Consider the following 26199-nt stretch of genomic DNA (forward strand, 5'->3'; position numbering starts at 1 on the left):
ATATTGTAATATAATATAATATATATATATATTTAAATTTAATTAAAAATGATAAATAAAAATACTTCTGTATACAAAGTAATTTATTTTTACTTTATTTATATCAAACTAATATATTTATAATTTGTTAAAAGAATGACAAACGTTCTAATCGTAATCCAAATTGAATACTAGTCACAGCATTTCAGTGAAATCAAAGAAAAATGTCACTTGTATTTCTTTGATTTCTTTGATTCCAATCAAATTTCTAATTGTAAATGCCATCATGTAAAAATGGTCGTGCTATTCTAAACGAAAAGGTTAGTTATTCAAGTGCTTCGAATCACACATCGTAGCAAGGCTGACATAACATACCAAGAAGTGTTCTAATATTTATTTAATCATTTTAAAAACTTTTTTGATGTGTGCATTGGACTTTAACGAATTGAAGAAATTTTTTAAAAACTCTTATAAAATTTTAGATCTCGAATATTTACCTCATACCGTTATTTCCACTCTACCAGTTATATCGGATTATTATCCGTTATGCGTTCCCTCTCTTCGAGTCTGAAAGTGGGAGTAACTACGACTCTCTTATACACGTATTCACCAACCACTTCCAAACAGGAGTGGTATACCTGTACCAATCCTCTCTCCTTCATGGAAATGCTCCTTGCCCCCATACCAGGCGTGCCAAGCCGTAATCATCGCTTGTCAAAACTGTCCATTAACGCATCAGATCGATGGCATCATAACTCGACTAAGGAACAGGGAATAATCCGGACCGAGGAGTTCGAGCAATTTCCACACAGGGGTCTCCACCGTCCAAATCGTCGTAAGAATCGAAAGCGGTGCGAAGCCAAGCCAGATGGAGGAAGGGTCGAGTTCCGATCGTTCTAATAATCTGAAGGGCTATCGGCAGTCTATTGGTTTGATCCCTTGATCACAGGCTAGCAGAAGGAGGATGGTGGTCGTGCGAAATTCCTTGCGGCTTTCTACCGTGGTATAACGTGGGATCTGACCACGCAACGGCCACGGATTAGTCACGACACGTCGTGACGCGTCGTTTTGGGAAACGTGGCACGCGATTCGTCGATTAGCCGACATAGTGGAAATGCAAAGTGGTTCGCCTTTCCGTGTTTCCACGCTTGGTTTGCTTGGAATGGAACGGACAACCCCGCGAATAGGAATAATTTAATCCAGTGCCCGAGGGAAAGGGTTGAATAAAATATATTCACATTTTCGAAGTAGGCGAGTATGAGGTGAAAGAAGGTGTTTCGTTGTGCTCGTGTGGAAAGATCGGACGTGACACATTGCCCTTAGGGATTTATGTTGCTCTGGTGGCTCGTCACGTTGTTCGGAAACTGTCGGTTTCGCGGCCAATTCGGAAGGGAGAACGACGGATAGAGAGGTTAGGAAAACGAGGGATTGGACGAGAGAGGAAAATTAATGGCGGGTGATCAAGTGACGAACGCTTGAAGGGATTCGGGTTGCCGACGTTGGAGAGAAAGGGTTCACCTCGTCGGGATTCCACCCACGCTTTTTTCACAGGATAACATCCTCGCGAGGAACCCTACGGGAAACTGGCGGATCGAAGACCTAGGCTAGGTTAGCGATGAGATTTATCGGGATATACGTTTGTTCATTAAATCTACATTTCTATCATATGGGAAAGTATTTTGAAAAATGTAGAAAATGCAATTTTCATCGCTTATTATAAGATAATTTCATTCAAGTCATTTTTACGATATCTGTTTTTAATAGTACGTTGTTATATAATTTTTATATTTTTTTATAATATAATATCCTACTATATCTATCATTTTTTTTACTCTACACGAAATCATAAATGTCATTTGTATTTTTATTAATATGAACATATTATAAAATACGAATTATTCTTTCAGCATTGATTCAAGAATGCATTTTAATAAATATTATAAAATTTTGATAAATGTTATTTTCAAAATAAATTCGTGCCTTTAAAATTCTTCCTTTCTTTCAATTCTATTTGAAACATTTGAAGAATTCGTCAAATTATTAATACAATACTCTTTATTTAAATGAACTTCCCAGGACCAATAACTAATCTTCCATCCACCCTCGTAGACCCACCCTGGATTCAAAGGGTTTTTAACCTCCTTACAATCCAGGACACCTCCTATATCCTGATGCCTGCCTGAGCAATGTCACCTGCGGTGTAATTAATATTCATACATACCTCTCATGAATATAACATCCCATAACCGCATCTCATTACAAAGTAACACGACCGATGTCGTTGCATCACTATTACACGCCATCTTCTGTTTCTCGATTGAAACGTTCTACAACCAGAATCGAATAGTACATGGTGAAGGGATTTAGATTGGTTTGTCTCCCCCCTCTCTCGAACAAATCGCTTCAGTAAACCAATGCTATCAGGATACCACGAAAGAGCCAGCTGATTATTGGATGACACACAAAAGTGTTAGGGGAACATAAATTTATGTCACGCGGATTTTTCACGGTTTGTTGGTGAACGTTTATGAAGATTAATGAGTGAGTAAAGTGGCGGTCGACGATGGTTCTGGACAATACAAGAGTAAACAAGAGGAACAGGGAAAGATGAAAGGCGAGGAGGTCGTTGGGATGGCGAATTGGGGTGCGACACCCCTGGGGCTGGTCGAGGCCAGTTCACTCTCCATCAGGGGGCGGTTCAGAGGATTAATGGATCGTGTCGTTCTGTATCTGGAGTTAGGGGTGGGATTGGATCTGGAATGGATAAATGGAGATCTTTTTGAATCCCTTTAGTGTATATGCATGTATATGAATTGTTTTACCATGTTTTGTACAAACTATTTACGGAAAAGAATTATTTTATGGAAAAATGAAAATAACATTGAAGAAAGTACCTTTTAAAAATCGATTTTGGAAAAGAATAGTTTTTTAAATTTCAATTTCAAGAGTTTTGAACGTTATTACCTTATCTAGAAATTCTAATTATGATAATACATTATCATAACATTGTTAATAATCTGTAATACGTACAGTGAAATTTAATTCTTTTTTTATTATCTATTATTTTGCATTTGTAATTAAATACGTAGTAACAATAAATCCATAAAATCAATGGATGTGTAAACAAATCAAGTTTCACTATATATTTACTGTATGATAAAATACGTTTTCATTTTGGATTAATAAATGCGGTTATTCAGTGCATTTTATGCATATATTGCATCTAATCTCTTCATTCATGTGGCTCATATCATATTTAACAATATACAAATTATATACAATCTAAAGTATAATGTAAATAGAATTTTTATTAAATCTCTTCATATACTTTATTTGATTGATTACCATTCATTCAAAAATAATAAAAAACAAGATCAAGATACTTGAAAACGATATAAATTGAATAATATAGATTGATTCGCAAAATATTTTATAACATGCTAGATCTGTTAATAATCACTTCAATATTGTAAAGAAAGTGATTCTCGAACAATCGACTTTCCACAATCAGTTACGGAATCTTTTTACGCTTTCTCTAGTTAAATCCAATATTTACACGAGTATATAACGACAAAACTGACACAAGTTGAGGAAGATAGAAAACAAGCAGATACGAACGCTGAATGAAAATAAAAAAGTGACAAACACTTGTGATCAGAGATTACGTCAAATCCAATTACAAACTACTAAAAATATACAAGCTCCGGTCACGTATACTGGCATATTTCATTGGGCATTGCCTATCGCATACATTTACCAGTACAACGGATTACCAATGGAAACCAATGAAGTATCAAGTGGGAAAAAAATCGATTCGCGACAATTGGAGACGAAGGGGAAAAGATTTGAAAGTCAGTTATTGAAACGTGATAAAAAAAGAAGCACGATCCATTCGCACACAACTCTTAGACAGCCCGCCAGCCCACCGTCCGCAACCGGCCGAGTTTAGGGTTAAGAAGGTGCACCTACACACCGTCTTCTGGGCGTACATCAGCGACGCCACGCAGATACACCTAACGCCTGGGCGTTTCCGTCTTGGAGCTGCCTTCCCATCCAGGAGTAACCGGCGTCTCCACGTGCCACGACGCCTCGATCCATCTCTGCAACCGGCTTCTGTGCAACCTTCCCCGGCCGAGAGCGTGCCTACCTGGAATCTGATCTTTCGCCGTGGATGATCGGCACAATTTGTATCGAGTGCTGGTCGCCACGAGGTCGCGATTCCGCACCGCCTCTTCATGTCATGGTTCCGCCCCGCGAGTTTGACGGCCTGCCCTCCGCGGGAGCCGCCCCCGCTCTTTGAACAGGAACACAGAAACGCCGAGGAACCGACCCCGCGTTTCTGCCGGCTCGAACCCGATGAACTTGGCCTTGGCGCCGGCCACGGACGTGGTTGGGGGGGGGGACGTGTGTACGTGAGATTTTAGTTCGAGTGTGTGTGTGGGTGTTGGGTGTCGTGTTTCGGCGATTTAGCGGGTTTAGCGCGTTGAGTGTTGGTGAGTATATGAGTGGTGTTTGGGTGTATATGTTGAACGAGTTGCGGCTTGAGAATGGAACGGTTTGTTGGTGGAACAAGACCACGATCAATTGTGTAATTTAGCAGGATACGTGTACTTTGGAATGTTCGTTTGGTTATTTTTATTTTTGGAAAAAGTTGAGTTTCTTTGGGATCGAATAATAGTGGTGTTTAATTTTTTTTTTCTTATGGAATGGACAATTTTCTTATGGAGATTAAAAGTGTCTTTTATTTATATATTTTTATACAGTGTGCTGCAGAAGTTTGAGAGTTTTTTTTTTGGAGTCTATGCTTGGTTTGAATTTCGTTGGTGGAAATTCTTCAATTCATTGTATTAAGCATAAAAAAAAATCAACGATTGTTTGTCACATTCCTATTGTGAATTATTTTCTTAAGGTTTAATAATATCTTCAAAGCGAAGTTTAAGAAAATTTCTTTAAATTAAGAATCGCATTCCATAATGTTCTTTAAAAATATTATCTATTTTTTCCAATATTATTTTATTCTAATTCTTCAAATTTATTTATTTATTCATTTTTTCCTTTTTTTAAATTTGCAGAAATAAATGTAGTTAATTTAAAAATGTAGTCGCGTGACTCGTATGAATCTGCAAAGCCTGTCAATTGTCTCGTGATTGGCTTCGAAACTGTACCTAAATCAACCCTTCAGGCGGGTCTGGTAGGCCGGCAAATCGACACTGTGGCATGCGTAAACACAGGCTTCGAAGCCTAAAGAGGTGGAGAACGTCCTAATGAATCGCGCATGCCGCATTGCGCAACAGAGTTCGCCTTTTCAGCAATCCCACTGTGCGTCGATGAGGTAGAGGATAGGGGCATGCGTGAAGGGTGGCAAGCGAGGGTGTATCGATACGTTCAGTTGACACCGAGTTGCGATTGAATGAAGGTAACCCAATATTACACTCTATTTGTGAGTGAATGCGCCAACAACATTTTTCTAAAAATGCATTAATCCGATAATCCTAAATAAATCTAAAAAATAAACATTTATCAAATATAACAATTTTATTTTATTTTATTTTATTTTATTTATCAATCGAGCTCGTGCAAAAATTTTATAAACATTGATAAACATTTCTGACAATTAAACATATATTAATAATCTCATTTGAGGAACAAATATAGATACAAATAATTTCTCGCGATAAACACGTGCAAGAGCACGTAAGTACACGTATCTCGATATCAAAAAAAGGCACGTCACTTTTTGATCACACTCGACCAAGTAATCGATGTAGGCAGACTTTAACGATGGATGGAGTACAATGGGTAGGGGTTGATACTCTCCACCTCTCCCGGCCATTTATCCCATATAATAAGAGAAGAGCCGAAATATAAAGTGGGAAGTGAGCAGCCGCCACGTGGGCTACACGGCGCGACGCCTGCGCCCTGGGCCCCCTGCAAGTGGGACAAGCCGTTCCTTCAGGATCGCTCGGAAGAAAGGTGGAGAGGTCGGAGGACAACGGTCGCGCGGTGCTGGTAGGGGACAGATGGTCGCACGAGGTTGGACGAAAGGGCCAGGCATACACCAGTCGAAAAAGGGTGCGACCTTCGCTGGCCTCGGCCAGCCCTCGGGGAGACCGCGCCCACGCATTTTCAGCAGGATCGCAGCACGTGGATGGAGCTGTTTTGGCCTTGGAACCTCTCCATCTAGTGCCTGTACACGTCCTGGAAGGGCCGTCAAGGGTCGAAGGAACCCGCCCCACCAACCCGTCCTTCTTCTTCGCGCGTCACGTGTGTGGTGGGGAAAACGAGTTTTTACAAGTGTACAATGAACGATGTTGCACGATGAACGTTGGCCGTGTATTGGGCCGCGGAATGAATCGGATGTTTGAGAGGTTCTCGTAGGGGTTCTGGTGGGGTGGGCGGAGAGATTGATGAAGGGAGGAGTAAGATGGGGTAATGTATGGATTGGTTTACGTTTTAGGTATGGTTAGGAGGGATTAATAATAGTGATTGACCAATTATTGGAGTAATTGTTTTAAACACGAAGCGAAGATAAATTTTGGCAATTTTTAATATTTGCATTAAGATGTTAGGTAGTTATTGCTTATTCGCTATTGTTTTTTTTAATAATTTTAGTAATTTGAGATTGTATTTTAAATTAATTGTATCTAATGTATAAGTATTGTAATAGTGAAAGATTCCAATTATATTGGTATATAGGTATATTGTATCTTTTATTTTTTTTGATATTTATTTATTTTTTAAATAAATTATGATTCGATTTAATGTTTTGTAATGATTTATAAGTCGTTATTTCTTTCAGAATTGAGTAAAATTTTTAAAGAGTTTAATTTAAACGAAATATCAAGTTGAAATTCTCTTCTCTTATTTTCCATCTGTTTTAGTAGGAAAATTGAAACGGTGTTTCATCATATATTCATTCTCTTACGCTTTTTCTTCAACGAGACACATCTACGCATTTTGAACAGGATCTCATCAGATGTTGCAAGGTGAATATAAGATTCTTGAATCATATATGTTTTGAAGGATTTTCACCCTGGTAGTACATAAGCATGATATAAAAATAAAATATTAAAATTTGTGATTCTTTTTAAATTAAAAGTTACGCAAGCATGACAAATATTAAGACATGGTTTTGATTTTTATATAAATAGATGATTGTTGAAAGATTGTTAAAAGAAAAAAAAGATAATAGAATAATATTATTATGATTATATAAATTTTTTTTTTTAAATTGTAAATATAAAATTTACAACATAATGTTAAAATTGTCTGTTGTTTCTTCAATATGCTCAAATTTTTTAATGTATTCATTTCAAATTTTATTTTAAAAATTATTTTTAAAAATGATTAAAAGCATTGATACGAAATTATATTTATAATTTTATTCTTTATTTCTTCTATGATGTAAAAGTATTGTAAAATGAAGTAAGTAAGTAGTTATAAAATAAAACAAGGATAAACATCAAACAAGTCAAACATCATAAATTAATGAAGCAGTTTTAGAAAGAGAGTTCTAGAAGAAAGCAATGTATATGTTACTCAGATATCTACAAACTTGTTTTCTCTTCAGATACGCCCAATAATACTTTCCATATAACGGTACTTCAATACCACATACTTGTAATTGGCGGCTTGCAATGGCTGCTAGGGTGTTGCCATGGTGAGAAGTCCATGAAAATATGACGACTACGCCATAACTTAAACCTCTTGAACATTCTACTTTCCTATTTAGCAATATATGAAAGATATGAATTCTGCTATCTGCGTTAAATATTCCTTATGGACAAACTACAATAGAATATTCTTCATGTTTCATGCAAAGTCTTTGAATTCCACTTTAAACGCACTCATTATAATCATAAGTAACTTTCTCTCAATTTCATATCTTTATATAATCCTTATATTTCCTTTATCATCATGAATTATGATATGTATAAGAAAAAAGTATATATATATTCATATATATATATGAATATATATATATATATATTTATATATATATATATGAATATTCATATATATATTCATAAAGGCAGAGATATCAAAATTATCTCTAAATACTAATTTGAAATAAAAATAAAATTAAATTATGAAATTAGAATTCATACGAAAAATTTTGTATTTAATATTTTTTAATTCTGATTTATATAATTCGTATGATTCTTCTGTTTTTGCTTCGCGATAATATGTGCCTCTGGTTCGTCAGTTTCCCGCCAGGGAACCTCCTCGATCCCTTTATTTCCCTGCTACATCGATGTAACGGAGTTGTTTACACTGCGCATGTAATATGGCACCAAATACGCTTCTGTCACGTCGTATGGCTTGCTGCACTATCCGTCCTCTCTCAGAAACAGAAATTTCAATCGATTTATTCGTTGCAATAATTAGTTACAACGTGTAGTATATACATAACTGTACGATGTAATTTACAAATCAGTATGACATAATTTTTATATTAATAAAAGATTTTTAAGAAATTCTTATCAAGTATTGTTATTATTAGTTCAATTATTAATTAATTTTTAAAAATATGAATGACAAGTGAATTTTTTAAAGATAATATTATGATGTAGGAAATTAAGTTAAAAGACTTGTTACATCTTTATTCGCCTATTCTCGTATTTAGAGATATCAGAATTGAGGAGAAAGTCGAATCGTTCTCGATACATCCACAATCAGGAGTCCATGTTTCGTAGTTATTGTGTCGAGTATCGTGATTGGCTGTTTTCATTGTTGAGGTCACATGAACGGAGAAAAGAAAGGGAGAAAAGGCAGCATCAAGAGCAAATCACGATACGTTTGGTATCAGGATTGTAAGATATAACGGAGGAAATCGTTTCCATCGAACGTATATATAAACACAGATAATCAGGTGATTGACCTGACCTTTAACCTTATTTATTTTCTCATTTTTAAAGCACTCGATGCGAGAGAAGCGTCTATGTTTGTAAAGTATTTATCATTTCCTTTATACAATTTTCTTCATAATTTGTTTATTGTCTCAAAGGCAAATGTCTCAAAGTTAATATTAATTTAATAAATTAATCATTAGCTCAATTAATTTTTTATAAAGTTATGCGATTTTTTTGTAAACAACATGTATATTTATTTAAATACATATTTAACAAACATATTTATAACAGATAATTTGACGCTTTTATGTGGAATGAAAGGAAATGAGATGCTCAATTGGCTCCTTGACCCCAAACCACCAAAAACTCGACGATGAGATATGAAAAAAATGAAAAGTGATATCTCTGTTAACAGGAGACCATGGTAGCTTTAGAGCTTTGCCCCGGAAACAGGTTGATATTTGACTTTCTTTAAAATACGTCCAACTTATCCTCATCACAGTTATAATTAATCATACCGACAAATTTTATTATTCCATTACTACAAAAAAAGTTTATTCTCTATCAAAATATATTATATCACATCATATAATAAACCTTAAATTTAAAAGTAAATATTTTTAATAACACAATGATTTAAATCAAATTATTTGATATATTTGTTAAACAATATTTTTTAATAAATCCTGATATATGATTTTTATAAAACTATAAATATGATATCTTTTATAAAAATTGTAGAAAAAAAAAATAATAATAATTGCACAAAAAAAAAGGTTTTAAATTTGAATGTAAAATCTCCACAGTTTAAGAAATGATTTGGATTAAAGTATGTGAATATAATGAAGTGATCGCATAAATCTTAGAAAGCTTTGCGGACAATGAGTTGCAGTGTCATCGTAATAACCGCAATTAGATCCGCTTCATTGAGTTCTAAATGTGGAGACTCGGTCATCAGGAACACAGAGTAACAAAGGAGCAACGAAGGATCCTCGGAAGTGGAAGGAGAAGAGTCTCGATGATGATCCTCCTGCGATTTCATCCTGCTATCCTGACCGCTGTCGCCGTCTTTCTTATTAATATGCTAATTTTACATGAGCATACCATCAAATTATGAACGAGCCACTCCATCCACAAGCATTTCCCCGAAACAACTTGATGGAACGGTTTAGATGTTGTCCAGGGTGTTTCAAGCTTACAGGCACGTGTAATACGAAACACCTTCGATCAGGGTAGCATGGAAGCGCGTAGAGTTGTCTCATCCCTTGTGAAATCTTATGTATTTCGTGCAAGCATTCTTCTCTTCGAAGATATTGATTTTCATTGTTTATTTTGTAATTGTAATTTAATTAAGCGTCTTTTTCACTTTAGCTTTCAGGAAATTTCGTAGTTATGATTCTCTAATTGTTCTGATTTTATGATGATTACAATAATATAGAAATTAATAAGAGATATGAAATTTATTTTAATATTGTATAATAAAATTTTTTATTTTATTTACCTTTAATTTTAATTTATAATTTTTTAACTCTAAATCTATAAAAGAATTTATTTAAATTATAAAAAGGATGATCGTTGAACGGGAAGTTCCTATGATTTAAATATATAAATAAGAATAAATTTTTGGATGGAATGTTTATATGGTTAATAAATATTCTTCTGAAATGGAAGTCAAGTTTGTCTCTGAAGATGATTCCAGAAGAATCAGGAATGTATCATATACGCGGATCTATCGCGAGTTCACTCAAGGGTCCGCCCTTAAGTTCCTGGAGGGTAGAAGGATTTGCCGCTCCAGTGGCTTTGAAAGAAACAGAAACGACCAACGTAATAGGGACGCAAAGGAAGAAGGAGCATCATAGATGTTCCTCAAGTACTTACATCTTTTTACTTCTAAAGTCCTGGAAGCCATAGGGTCGAAAACGAGGTGCTCGCGGATACCAGCATATTTGAAACATTTTTAAAATTCCCGCCACTATTCGCCAATACGATACGATTAATGATTAAAGCAAGTATTCATTAAACACAATTTAAGATCAAGTTTTTTTCAATTTGAAGCATGAAGATTATTAAATGATGATAAGTTAAACTTTGTTATAAGAGAATTAATAATTCTATAAAAGTTTTTTTTTGCATATTACCATGATATTGACGGCTATTTAATATCAAATAATAATAAAGTCATAACAGGACATCAAGAGATGGAAAGATCAGAACATGAGGATTCTTTGCGATATAACTGAAACATTGTTAAAAAAGTGCCAATATCGTTGATATGCAAATTTTATTTATTGATTATTAAATATTTCTTATTGGTAATTCTTAATAATGTAAGTTCCACATTGTAGGCTAAAGTATGTATTACAATATATCTGAGTTGCTGATTTATCTATTTGTTTCTTTACTTTTATTCTAATATTGTTTCTTTACTTTTATTCTAATATCCAAATTCTTTTTTTTATTTGTAATTTAAATTCTCTAATCAATAATAATCTTTTTAGTAACTCCAATGTTAATAGAATTAGAAATATGTATAAACGATCTATTGTAAAGTTATGAATCTCTAATAGAAAATACTTCTAAAAGAATATGTGGACATATATAACAACATAGAAACCGATGTTTCGCGAACCGACTCTCATCTATTCACGAACTTCGAAACATTCGGCCTCACATGATCAGGAAAATATGAAGCTAGGAGTTCGTGTGATATTTCATGATGCGAGTAACAGGAAATAAGTATGCGTTAGTTATGTTAATATTCTTGATGTTCATTAGCCATTTTATCTAACACATCTATGTGTGTTGAAATTGAGAACGATGGAGAAAGGCTTCATTTGAAGACAAATCCGAAAGTCGAACACCGAGGACAGAGAACGAATAAACAACCTTATAGGGATGTTAGAAGATGGTAGAAGGTTGTACGCATTTGCCTAGGTATTTCTTGTAGGAAGGATATTGATTATGTCTAGCACTATATGTATAAGATGTCTTTCTATATGTGAAGATGAATCAAAATATTATTTCTATTTCTTTTTAATCGATTTTTAAGAGATCAGATTTTTTAATGGATAAACAAATAATTAATTATGAAAATAAATTATTTGGGTTAATAAATAAATTAAAATAAAATATATAATAGTTGTTAGAGAAGAGTAAAAAAAATTGAAAATTTTGTTAGTGATTTTCTTTATCGTTATTGATTTGATTTTATTGATTTTATTATTTTCTAAAATATAATTTTATAAATGTTATTGATTAATAACAAAATCTATGACGAGTTGAAATATTTTTTAATTAACTCACAATAAATGTGGTTTGATATATCTTATCTTTTAAATATCTTAAATAATCTTATTTGTTACAATCCTATTTGTGATGTTAGGTTAAGTTTTCAATATAATAAAGATAATTATCATTCGTACACATATACATACTTATATATTACAAATAAATCAAATAAATTATGAATGCAATATAAAATAGTAATAGTTAAAAAATTGATGTACATAGAAAAGTTCAAATATTATTATTTTTATCTTTGATTTCTAGATATCACATTGTTTTTTGATGTTATATATTTTTAGCTTAAAATTGATAAATATCCATATTAGATTTTAATTTTTAATTGAAAATTTTAACAATTAAATATTGCAATATGAAATTGATGTTCTATTATTCCAATAGCGCTGCAGTCTTTTTCAGTAAAATCGATAATATCGCATGTGACACGAAAATGATAGAGAAAAAGAATATCAGTGAATAATTTTTAAACATATGCTGCACTAAATAGTATTTAAATATCTACATAAGTATATTTACAAATTAAATTAATTAAAAAAATTGATTCGTAACCGTTTGATGGTTACAAATTAATTTAAACAAGTTCAAATTAACAAAATTGCCGCGAGGTGGCAGTAACATGCGCAACTGGACACATCAGAGCGTACATCTATCTTGTGAAATGCCACGGCCCAAAAGTAGCAGCGTGTGTCTCCTGTCGCTCGTGACGACGATTTGGCGTGTGTGAGTCGTGTGTACGATCTGTGTTCATCGAGATTCCCCCTTTTCTTTCCGCTCGACCGGCGGTCTATCATCCTACCAGTTTTTCTTCCGGTGTGTACGTGCGAACGGGACCGCGTGTGTGTCCGCATGAGAGTCTGTAATCCGCATCGTTTCGAACGTTCACGTCGATTGAGGCGGTGACGGCGGCGAGCGTAGCAGCATTCGGGTGCGGCGGTGACGATTTGTTGAGTTTTTTTTCATTACGAAGGCAGAAAAAACGGTGAAGTTAAAGGGACAGGTGAATCGGTCGAACCAAGCTTAACAGTGAAAGAGCGACAAAGAGAGAGAAAAAGAGAGAGACATTACGAACGGACATCAGGGGAAAAAAGGTTACCTGACACGCGACAGAGACACGCAACGTATACGTGAAGGGTGCGAGAAAGAGACACGCGATCGGAGATAGTGTTTATAGCGCGTGCACGCGAAAACAGCCGCGGTTTATATCGCGCCGGGTTGAACAGTGATTTTTTTCGCCGCCATATTTGTACCGCCGTCACATGCAACCTGTTGTTTTCACTGCGTCCTCGTGTCGTCGCTGAGATCGCTGCCGGATATATACTTCGGCGATCGTGTGCGTAACCGGGAAACGTCAAACGCGGGAGTTCACTTAACCTAACATCGGACCTGGAGAGAACCGTCAACGTGGGGATCTACCATCAGGATGAACGGGTGAGTTCGTGCACATGGGAATTATCGACGAGGGCGTCGTACGTTTGTGTGCGTGCGTTTCTGTACATACAACCTTGTTCAAAAGTATAAGAATATTTGCTTAATCAGAGAGAAATGTTTGAGAAATGTCATGAAAATTAATAAACCATTACTAAAAATTTAGGTTATGTAGAATTAAAATTAGATTAAATAGTTTATTTAAAGATTATTTAAATATCGCGTTGTTTATGAATATGAACAATTGATTGCAGTTCGTAAATATTTTTTTATATTTATATTTTATTTTTATTTTCATGTATTCTAAATATACATTAATATTTGGATGTTATAAAAAAAAAAATTATTTTGCACATTTTTAGTAATTAAAATTTAATCAATATATGATTTTTTAGGTCATAAAAATCATTGTCTTTAAATCAAGATATTTATATAATCTTTTTATGTGCAAAATAAATTCAGAATAGATTGATAAATATTAATACGTATAATTATAGTACATATATATGTATTTGTTCATATACTTACAAAACATATATACAAATAATACAAATATTCAATAATTTAAAAAAATTATATAATTAAATGATACAAATATAATTAAATATAAATATATATATTTGCAATGAAAATTATCCAAAAGGAAAAAATTTAATATCTATAATTTATATTTCACAGAAAATATGATAAAATAATAAATATCTCATACTTTTGAACGAAGGTGTACCTCAGTTATATATCTGTATGCGTGATGTCGCGCACGGTTGCCGAAGAAAGGGAAAGGAAAGGGTGTAGCTGAGTGGATGAGGAAAGAGAGAGCAAGAGAGAAAGAAAGAATCGATCTGTGCGTCATAAAGAGAGAGGTAAACGATGTTGCGGACCATGCCAGTACGAGAAAGGGAGATAAAATATACGCTACATGAAGAAGAGCGAGACAAGTATATACCGTCAGTTCGAGCAGGCGCTCTTTCAAACTTCTCGTTTCTTTTTTCTTCTGCTTCTACTGACGTTGTACCCTTTTCTCCATGCTTTCGTTTGCCTCCTCATATATAGCGTGTTCTAAAAAGAGTAAGATTATGCTTCATTAGCATAGTACTTATCAAAATTAAAAAAAAAGTTTTATCTAAAATGGATCTAAATATCATTTATTATATATATACACAATTTGTGAATGTATCTAGAGATTATGAGATTAGTAGATTTAAATCTGGTAAAAGAAGTAAATAAGAAAGAAGTAAATAAAAGATTTATAGTTAAAAATATTTATAAATAATTAATGATATTTAGAATTTACTTATGAAGACTTTCTTTTTCCTTTTGATGATTACTAACATACTATTATTTGACTTTAACTTTTTGAAACAACTTGTACATACATACACGTGCGTAACCAAATGTTACTTGCAGCTTTTCTGCTTCTGCGTGTCGGTGACCACGTGATGTTGCTCGTCAAACTGGTGTGTTGCATTACGTGGCTCGTGCTCTCTCTTTTTCTCCTCCTCCCATGCATGCACACATATACACGCTCTCGAGACGCTTTTCAATGATCATTATTTTGTCATCGCGCTCGCTAGCTTCTCTTTTCTTTTTGCTCTCGTGCATACCGAATGAGTCGATTAATTCTGGGTAATATATGTGATGTCTTCGGGAAGTCTTAATGTTTTCTTGTACAGGGTTTTTAAAAAAAAACGTATTGCATAATAATAATTGTGTAAAATAATAATGAAATAAAATATCTTGTTTTTTCTTCTTTAGAGAATCAAAAAAATGGAGGTAATTTTTCAGGATTGCTAGAAAATTTTCCTGGTAATGTAAAGTTATGTGAATTGAACACACTATTAGTCGTATCATGATGGTACTGATATTTTCACAATTCATATACCATTATATATCAATATGAAAGCATTATATTGTATCTTCATATTATCAGTTTCCAAGTCTTCATCAAAGATCTCAATGTTCCCTTTTACTATTTCTATACTATTTCATCCCCATATATATTTTCCTTAATTCTGGCAATTCTGGAGTGCTTCCTTAATTGACTAATTTTATTGACAAAGATATATCTGTAAGAATTTCTAAGTATTTCTTTTCTCTGTCATCTATCAAAAGTTAGTAATAATGAGAATCTAATTGGCAAAATTTCTGAATTAAAATTGTGGAGGAACAAGAACAAATTACATATAGTCTTTATTTATACGTTTGAATAGATATTATTTCAATATTTTTCTTAAAACACTCTGTACAAGATTTCTTTCAGTTTTTTTTCAATCAATCCTGGTTTTGGATTAATAAAATGTATGTTGTTTTTAAATATATTTCTAATCTAGTTATAGTTATTAGTAGTAGTTTTCGTGTGTAGTAATGTGTAGCCATTTAGTGTAATGTTATGTATAATTATTACACATTATATTTCTGAATTTAAGATGTTATTAAATGTTTTGTAAAATAGGATGTTTTTCTTGGATTTCTATTTATATTTATGAAATATTACCTTTTGTATGTATGTTTATTACAAATATATTTTATATTACATGCAATATTGAAAGGAAGAAAACGATTGTGAGTTGGGAATTATTAACTACCACTTCATCTCTATCTAAAGTGCAATTTGAAGTATTTTAACACTTAATGTTTCAATCTTATCAATTGCTTTTTTATCACACCTTGCTAATGGATTATTAACTATATATATATATTTATATTTTAAGATTATGTTTGTACTGAATGATTTTGTACATAAAAAACACCGAGTTAATAATACATTTTATGGAACTACCAAGTTATTTTCTTGTTATATTCATCATAACTTATTCATCGTTGTACGAAAAAACATCTTAGGACAAATATACTATAGAATATTATAGAAATGCATAACGATGCGAAGTATTTTTTGTAGAAAAACTTTTTTTAAAAAATATTTTTTCCTATATTTTTATTGAATACAAAAAATCAAATTTGATACGATTTGAATACCCATTCGATTCAATCGTAATTTTTGACAGCCAACACAATGTTATATCCCTGAGATTTATGCTGATTAAATCCTTGAATTTATCCTTTTTTTTTTCCTTTTACGCTCTGTAAAATAATTATAGAAAAAAATAATACAGAGTTTCTTTTTCTCGAGCAAGAAGAAGGAAGAGAAAAGTAAGAACAAAAATGTTCGAAAGTAAACGAAAGTTCTTCAGTCAACATAAATTATTCTCAAAAAACTAATGCCAATATTTTAATGTGAAAAATATTTATTCAAGATTTTGAATTTAACGATGATATCGCCATGACTTTCGCCTTGGTTTCGAACGATTGACGGAAAATTGAAATATTCAGAAGCCATCGCGTTTCACGCGGGGTTAACTTTCCGGTCGGTATTTCGACGCACGCGGTAACTGCTCCGACGTTTCGCCCCGAACAGGTGTCCTTTATCAACCCACGGTCACGTCAGAGCTGCGAATTCGATAAACCCCATCAGCAGCTATCGTTGGTGGATAATTTTTTTTCCAAGTACATCATTTCGTCACGAGTGATGACAAATGCTCGGCTAGCAACTTGCTCCATTTCTAATTTGTTTTTCGCCTAATAATATTATTCGCGAGAAATAAAAAGTGCGAAGTGAAGAGTGTTTTTTTTTTTTTTTTTTTTTAAATCTTCATCGAGATCAAATAAAATAGAAGGAGAAGTAAGTGACATTAAAAATATTCAGTGATGCGAAATATTAGTATGATGTATGTAAATATTAGTAAGGATACATTTGACGTCAAATCATGGAGAAATTTTTTTTTGGTCATCATTTTCACCCGACTTAAACCCTCTTTTGTGCGGATTTTGAAAGAATGTATCTCGATAGATACGAAACGAATTGGAATCATTTGGAATATGACGTTAAACACGGAATGCTGTGCGATTAGTGGACAATGTGACGAAAAATATGAAAGAAACGATAAGAACGAATATGAGTAATGTCGGGCACGAGCGGTGGACAGTGCAATGAAAAATGTAAAGAGACGATAAAGGTAATCCGTCCCAAAGACTCGTATTCTGGAATATGAGTGATGCGTGGACACGAGGGTGGTGGAGAATGTGATGAAAGATGTAAAGAAACGATAACACGTCTGGAGAAGAAGTGTCAAAAAAGGAAAAGGAAAGGAGAAACATTTATCATCGAACGGGACGGAATACGAAAGCAATGCGATTGCATAAATTTGCTCGTGATAGTGGCGCAACCAGGCATCCCCAATTTCCAATTTTCATTTCGTAATTACGAACGAAATCGACCATAACTCGAAGACGTCTATATTCGCCTTCGAGGTGTAGAGGCGATCCCGGTACGAAATTAGGTTTCGCCACTTCATCGGTCCGTGAGATATGCAATAAGACGAGGGCCGCGTGGTGGAGCGGCGCCAGCATCGAAGATTTATCGATGGGCCGCGTGCACCTACTTAATAAGACGTCTTGATCGCGTGTACGCGCCACGCCAATAGATCTCGTCCTGACGTCCACGCGATTCCTCCTCGATCCTCGCCCACCGGCGCGATAATAGGACAATTAGGTGACACCGTTTCCGTCACGTATGCGGCCTCCTAGCTTTCCTACCCCCTCCGGCCAATCGAAACTTATTATATTATGGATGATCGTTCTTGCTCCGTGTTGTTTTGATAGATATCGGCCGATTTTGGGGAGGGGCGCACGTACTCTGGAATTGAGCGAGAGGAGATGGATTGTCCAGGATTTGGGGATCATGATGGAACGAAGGCATTTGAAATGTTTATCCTTTCGATTTATATTCCGTGTTTATCCGTCAGGGTGAGGTCGGATTCGCGTCTGAAATTTACGTCTCAGAATGTAGGGATTCGAATTGGATGCGCAATTGTTGTTGTTGTTGTTGTTGTTGTTGTTGTTAAAAAAGCCATAAAGAATATATATGGTGAAACTACAGAATTAAGTTATAATAAGATAATGCATCTAGTATTTTTATTGATTCAAAATAAAAGGCAGATAGATTGTGCGACACTCTAGGAATTACTCGAAAATGAAAATTCGTGTATTGGTAATTTGAGCGTATCAATTAGAGGTTTCACAAGAATTAAGGTTGATCTATTGTTGGGTACGATTTTTGTAGAGTCCTAAGTTTCTGGAATTTCAGATTTTCATCGATACAAATTTAATTTAAATTTCCAACATTTAATATACATTTAATATAATATATAATATATAATATATAATATAATATAATAGTTTTAGAATCTTTGATCAATCTCCTCTCCATGTCTTCTTACAAAAGAGTTCGCGCTTCATCGATGAAGCTTCGTTGCGAAATGCGTTTCGAAAGTAGAGAAAAAAATTTACGAAATTCGTTATCAAAAGACGGTGGACGCGTAGGGTAACGCTGCGCGGTTGATAAATGCAACAGCAATCGAGTTGAATGCGAGCGCCTATCTCGCCGTTCTCAATATCGCGTTTCAATAGTCGTTCCATCGATCGCCTCCTCAAAGGGGCGATCCTCGAGATTCGCGATTCTCTCCGTGACGCGATTCCGTGTCTTCGGGGATGATAACGGGGGGCCATTGTCGCATCGCAAACTGGAACACCGCGCGTTGCGACTGGAAATTGCTGCTCGATCGATAAATTGGCACGACACGTGTTTTACCACTCGTACCGTTTACCTTTCGATTATAGAAAGAGTCGAAGGAGGGGAATTTTTCTCTCATTCCCGATTGCGTAAGTAAGTAAACCTGTGTAAACTGTTACGATTCAAAATAAACGGCGACAATAAGAATTCCAGAAAGAAATTGTTTCGTTCATAAGTCATCTATTTTTGAAAGATCTTTGCCATTTGAGAAAACGTTAAACGATATTTAGACAGAGAATTTTGAATAGCTCAGGAGATCGTCAATTATCATCATTTTACTGTCCACTGACGAGGTGTGACGAGGTTTTTGACAAATTGCGTGTTTTTCAACACAAAATTCCGTCTCATCGAATCATTAGCCGATAACACACGCCGTTCCATTCCATTCTTTGTTAAAAATATTAAAATTTAAAAAGAGAAGAAAAACGAGAACTCCAACGCGAAGTCGTTCCACTTTTAATCACTTCAAAGCCTCTTTTTTTTTATTTCCCTGTTACCGACGACTACGAGAAACCATTCCCTCCCCTCCCCTTTCTCCCCCCAGTATTTACGGTGGACGATTTTCGCGCATTGTCGCCGTCACCATTTCCATCGTCACCATCGTCGAGCACTTAAACCGATCGACATTTTTTTCTCCCCCTCCCCTTTTTTTATCCCGCCACTTCGAAACTCCCCCTCCCCCTTTCTACGTAAGTAGAAAAGCGAGCGAGGAATAAAAGAAACGTTCGACCCTGGGTGAAAAAAAAAAAAAAAAATAAATAAAACGATGTCCATTCGATGGAAAAAAGAATCGAAAAGGAAGAGAGAAGGAGAGAGAGAGAGAGAGAAAGAAGAGAGAGGATCGATGCAACGCGATTGACACGAGTCACTGCACGTTGGGCATCACACAGGGCGCATCGTATTCATCGATATAAATGCGAAACGACGGCGGGAGAGGGGGAGGGGGAGGGATTCGAGGCTGTTTCGAGGCTGCATCGAAAAGTTCAATCGACGGATGCGCAGCGATGCATCGGTAATGCACCGATCCGAGGGCTTCGGGGCCAATTTGCTCTGTGCGGCGCACGGGGGGGGGGAGGGCGCAGGAGGGAGATGGAAGAACGAAAGAGACGCGGGGATTCCCTGGCACGGAGCACGGTGTCCCTCTAGTAGCAATTACCGAGCATTCATCTCGTGAAAAACGTCCCCCCCCCTCTGTCTCTCTTTCTCTCTTTCCATTGTCCATTGTCACACGATGGCCTTCTCTGCCTTCTGTATGGTGTAATCAAAAAAAATTGACCCGCAACGCGAGTCTGCTCGACTCGATCGAGAGAAGAAGAAAGAAGATGAAGAACGCTTCTGATGCGTTAATCCATATTCGGGGGGAGGGGGAGGGGAAGGGTGAAGATTGACTGTGAAATATGAATCGTTCCTTCTCACTTGTTTCAATTCACAACGATTCTGATGTAGAGAGCATTGATTGTTGCAAGCTTTATGCACTCGATTATTTGTCGTAACTGTTACTGCTATGATCGAAAGGAAGATGTATAAATATATAGATACGTATATTATCGATTGTTTTATTTTTTAGAAAAAAATTATTTACAAAATTACGATATCACAAATAATACAATTCGATTATTAATTTAACTTATTATAAGAAGACTTTAGTACTCGAAGAAGAAGCAAAGGAAAGATAATATTCAGATTATCGAGTATTTAAGAAGATCTCATTCTTTGTGAAAAAAAAAAAAAAAAAAATGAAGCTATATATTGGAAGCTATATTTACGAAGCGACATCTACACTGAAATGTGTGAAATGCGTTCGAACTTTTATTATATATAGCGAACGAGTGAACATTACCAGCAGTTTGTAACACACGCCTCTCTGATTTCCACGTTACATCGATTTCTGTTTCTGAGTAAAATGGCCGTCGTGGTGGACGCTTTTCGGCCGTATCCGTCGGACCGTAATCGAATCATCTCGATGATTTCAGCTCGAAGTTACGAGCGGCATCTGTAACGCTCGAATCGTCGAGATTGGAAAATTGTTGGTCAACTATTTGAACGACGTGCGCGCGTTTTATGAAACGGTTGTGGAACGCCTCGATTCGATCGAATGGCGTTATATTTTTCTTTTTCTTTTTTTTTTTTTTTTTTTTTNCCCAGTGGGCAGTTTTTTTTTTTTCAGTTTAATCGAACACTTTGCAAAGTTAATACTTCGATCGTAGTACTTGAAATCGACACCCTTTCCTTCTTAATATTTTTCTTTTTCGATCTATCGATGCTATTTTTTGGAGATATTTTGAATTTCAAATCTATTAAATTTTTCAAGATTTCTTACGAAATACCGCCACGTTACTTTATTGTTTATATAGTAGTCGTTTAATTAGAGAAATAAGAGACGGACCAACGAAATGAGAAATTCTTCTTTGAACCAACTAACTTCAATATGCAAATATTCCACTGGGATAGGGAAACTTGGCCGTGTTTTTCTTGATGAATTTATTCATTGCGCAGAATCTGCGCGTGTTTGCCGAGAAAATAATTGCGGGATAATTCTTCGATTCTGAGGATTAAGCGCCCCTGACAACCCCTTTTCGGCCGTGTTTCGTTTCAATATGTAAACTCTTTCTCCCCCCCCTTCTTGTTTCTCTTATTGATTCGTTTTTTAAATTAATAATCTGTCTAAGTCGATACTTGTCTGGTTAAAAAAAAGAAGAATTAATTTCAGAATTCTTTTCCTCTTCTTCTTCTAAAAATCCTTATCTCATCCCGATATATAATTAAAGTTACACGTTACAACACGTGGCTTTATAACTTTCACGCGCGGTTCCCGTGTGTTTAACGGGAATAGAAATTCCCGCCCCAGTTCAAAGGACTCGTAATTTTGCCTACAATTGAGAAGACTGAAATTGAAAGAGAGCGGGATGTAATATTGAATCTGCCATTAGTAATTGAAGCCTAGGAAGTCATATTCTCCCTGTGTGCTCGGCAAGTTTCGTTTTTAATGAGATATACCTTGCTGCAAAGCGTCACCAATATATTTGCAAAGACACTTGCACTGCGTAAAGAGAAGGAAAGATGAAAGATTCGACAAAGAGAATCTCTCTCGTTTTGTTCTGGTTAATACTATTCGGTTCGGTTATCTCTGGACTAATTAGCGCTGTATCATAATTCGAGCGAAGAGGAGAACGAGAAGATAGGACGAGAGTTGAATGGAACGGGAAGGGATAAGGAATTTGACGTTGGTAAGAAGTGGATTCGGTGTTGTGAGTTTTGAAAATATTTTATGGAAATTAAAAATTTTAAATAATAATAAAATAGAGAAAAATCGTTTTTTTGATCTATCGATCTGTCTGGAATTAATGCAAGAAATATCGGATCAGAATTGACCCAGTCGCCGCTATCTCTATGGCCCATCGTCAGAAACATAACGAGCATTTCTTGACGCTAATAGATCATGGCACCGTGCCACGATGCGAAAGGATGCCACGAGTTTTGGGTGCATTGACAGTGAGTTATAATTCAAGCGTGAACTGGCTGGAACGTTGTTTTGACTATCATTACGACTGCGATTCGTATGCGTGGAACGCGTTTAATAGTAATGTATGAACGTTGTTTCATATATTACGTATTTACGCCAAAGATATTTTATACCCATTCTCTCCTCTCGAAGGACGATTTGCCAATTTTATACAAGAATGAGAATAACAATTCTATTGAACGTGTCCTCCCCTTGGCCGTTTTATTGACTACTTTAATTTTTATTAGCCACTTACATTGTTCAAAATGTAAGTTTTCATCAAAGATATTTTACTCGTTCTTCGCTCTCGAAGAAGGACTATTAACAATTCCAATTGAGAATATATTCTCATACTTGATCATTCTATTGGCTATTCTAATTTTTATTGGCCATATTGTTGATCAAAATATAATTTTTTGCCAAAAGTTCTATTCTTTGCCTTCGAAGAATTTTATACAATTTTATACAAGAAGAGAATAACAGTTTTATTGAGAACGTGTCCTCCCCTTGGTCGTTTTATTGATTACTTTAATTTTTATTAGCCACTTATATTGTTCAAAATGTAAGTTTTCATCAAAGATATTTTACTCGTTGTTCGCTCTCGAAGAAGGGCTATTAACAATTCTAATTGAGAATATATTCTCATACTTGATCATTCTATTGGCTATTCTAATTTTTATTGGCCATATTGTTGATCAAAATATAATTTTTTGCCAAAAATTTTATTCTTTGCCTTTGAAGAGTGATTATCATTTGCCAATTTTATACAAGAAGAAGAGAATAACATTTCTATTGAGAATGTGTCCTTATATTTGATAATTGATCTAAGAATTCTGTTGATTACTTTAATTTTTATCAGCTATATTATTCAAAATGTAATTTTTTGCCAAAAATTCTATTCTTTGCCCTTGAAATGATTAACAGTTCTATTGAGAATATATTCTCATACTTGATCATACTTGATCATATTGATTAATTTTTATTAGTTATATTGTTGATCAAAATATAATTTTTTGTCAAAGATATTTTATTCTTTGCTCTCAAAGGATGATTATCATTTGTTAATTTTAAACAAAAAGAAGAGAATAGTTTTATTATATACAAAATGTGTCTTTATATTTGATAATTAATCTAATAATTCTATTCTACTTTAATTTTTATTAGCCATATTATTCAAAATGTAATTTTTTGCCAAAAATTCTATTCTTTGCTCTGGAAAAATGATTATTATTTGCCAATTTTAAAGAAGAAGAGAATAACTGTTCTATTGAGAATATGTCCTTATATTTGATCTAACAATTCTACTGATTACTTTAGTTTTTATTGGCCATATTATTCAAAATGTAATTTTTTGCCAAAAATTCTATTCTTTGCTCTGGAAGGATGATTATTATTTGCCAATTTTATACAAGAAGAGAATAACAGTTCTTGATGATTGAGAATGTATCCTTATATTTGATCTAACAATTCTACTGATTACTCTAATTTTTATTGGCCATATTGTTGATCAAAATATAATTTTTTGAAGATATCTGGACGAAGGAAGCAAATACCTGATATTATAAACTGCATCTTTGCATCTTTGTAAGATTCTTTCCAATCTTAATATATAAGACTTTTTAACTTTTATATCCTATTCTAAAAGGCAGATTTCAAATCATACTCGTTATATGCAGCATTTTCCCACAGCCAATCGAACACGACTCGATTCGATTCTTTTGCAACGTGCGTCAAAATCAAACTTCACGCGTCGTTAGAGTGATTGTATAGAATTTTCCGCGGGTTCTACATGTGTACAACCCGCATGTGTGCCCCGTATCGTTTATCGTTATCAGCGCATGCGTTCTAACGTGCGCTTCGTGTAACTTTGCTCCAGAAAGGCAGCCCTTATCGGTTTTGTTTTTTTTTTTTTTTTTTACTTTCCATTATCTGCGAACGTTTCCGGAAACGCATTTATTGTTTATTATATCGTTTTCAACGAGTGATATATTTAATCTTGTACCGGGAATATAACCAGGAAGAGGAAAAAGTAATTGGTATAAAAAAAAAAAAAAAGAAATCGAGGAAAAGAGTTAATTTATAACAAAGGAGAGAAAGATAATCGATAGTGTATTCCATTTATCGATTCGTGAATAATTCGTAGAATGTTTCTTTCAGATGTGCAATCGAAAAGAGAGACAATTTTTCTTCCCTTCGTTGCGATTGTTAATTTCTAATTTTTTTTTTTTAATTGCAAATATAAAAATTGGACGAATTATTATCTATCAATGATTGCTTAATTGTTTTTTCTTTTTTTTCATCTTATCAACAATTAGTAACAATTTGATCACGTGCTTTAACTACCTATCATTACTTAGTCCCCCTTCAGGGACTGTGTGCCCGTGTGGTTAAATTCAAATACGAGTATAGGCAACAGCGAAAGGTATATTATACCTTTCTGCACCTGCGTTAGAGCCAGTATTCCATATTCAGGCTCCAGCTGCAAACTGATCAAGCACCTGCTTCAAGGGTTACCTATATTTCATCGTAAACTTCCTCGAGCATAGTAGGCCAATTTCTTTTTTCTTTCTTTTCTTCGCCGTACGTGTTAAATGTTTCGAAAGCAAAAACCTTCTTTCTTTCTTTCCTTCTCTTCGATGTTTATTAAGAGTTTCGAGATTTTTGAAATTAAAATCCTGCACACACATTCTTCTATTTATATTTATATCTGTTTTATTTTCATTTTTATTTTTTGTCGCAACAAGGAGTATTATATAAGTTTTTACACCTGTAAAATATAGATAAATATATTAAAAAATATATACAAGAAGCAACAATAATATGTCTATTATTATAAAAGAAATAGAAAAGGAATCACTGAATTGATAAATTATCCAAATATAGAATAACAGACCGAGGGTGCGATCCCGAATAATCGAATGGCCGTGATGGAGAGATACAATTGCTCAACTTCCAGTAATTAACCGATTTGAGTCAATAAGCTGTAATTGAAATTAATTAGTTGCACTCACACTGTATCATTCGTCATCGTGTTATCATCGATTAAACCGGCCAACAACTATCGGCTTATTGTTATTTCCAATTAACAATAGCGCGGGTGTGTTGTTCAATCGCGGCGAAAGTAAACGAAAATCCATGGCACGAACCATGGATTCATCGATCGACCCGCAATCGTTTGCCCGATAAGGCAAAAATGGCGGACTATCTGATGGAGCAGAATCATCCGCCTAGAATCAAGAAGGATCAGCGGATAGACTTGCCATGGCCCCATCCTCGATTCATTCGAAGATGAATAACGCGGCCGAAGCGGCGACGGGCGCTGCCCACGACTTCACGTTTCGGCGAATGGCAGACGATGGTGGTGGAATTTTATTAACGATCACCGGGTAACGTGACCGGTGGCCCATGTTTGATGGGCTCCCGGCTTCGATGCCCGTGGCGCGCTAATTAAAACTGACACACGGTGTCCCATGACGCGTGTATATCCATGCCTGTGACGCGCCCGCAGC

At 34.8% G+C, this 26199-nt stretch overlaps 1 protein-coding gene across 2 annotated transcripts in view; it reads left to right on the plus strand.

Annotated features, from left to right (window-relative positions):
- The first annotated feature begins 12853 nt into the window (after window positions 1–12853).
- LOC122717197 (polypyrimidine tract-binding protein 2) overlaps window positions 12854–26199 on the plus strand; it is a 503296-nt gene continuing 489950 nt past the window's right edge. For both annotated transcript variants that reach the window (XM_043941033.1, XM_043941030.1), the window contains exon 1: window positions 12854–13562. In XM_043941033.1, the coding sequence (XP_043796968.1) occupies window positions 13555–13562 (8 nt within the window). In that variant the 5' untranslated portion in view covers window positions 12854–13554. The remainder of the gene's footprint in view (window positions 13563–26199) is intronic.

This window comes from Apis laboriosa, unplaced genomic scaffold (genome assembly GCF_014066325.1).
Source record: "Apis laboriosa isolate Shangri-la unplaced genomic scaffold, ASM1406632v1 scaffold4_cov146, whole genome shotgun sequence".
Taxonomy (NCBI): Eukaryota; Metazoa; Arthropoda; class Insecta; order Hymenoptera; family Apidae; genus Apis; species Apis laboriosa.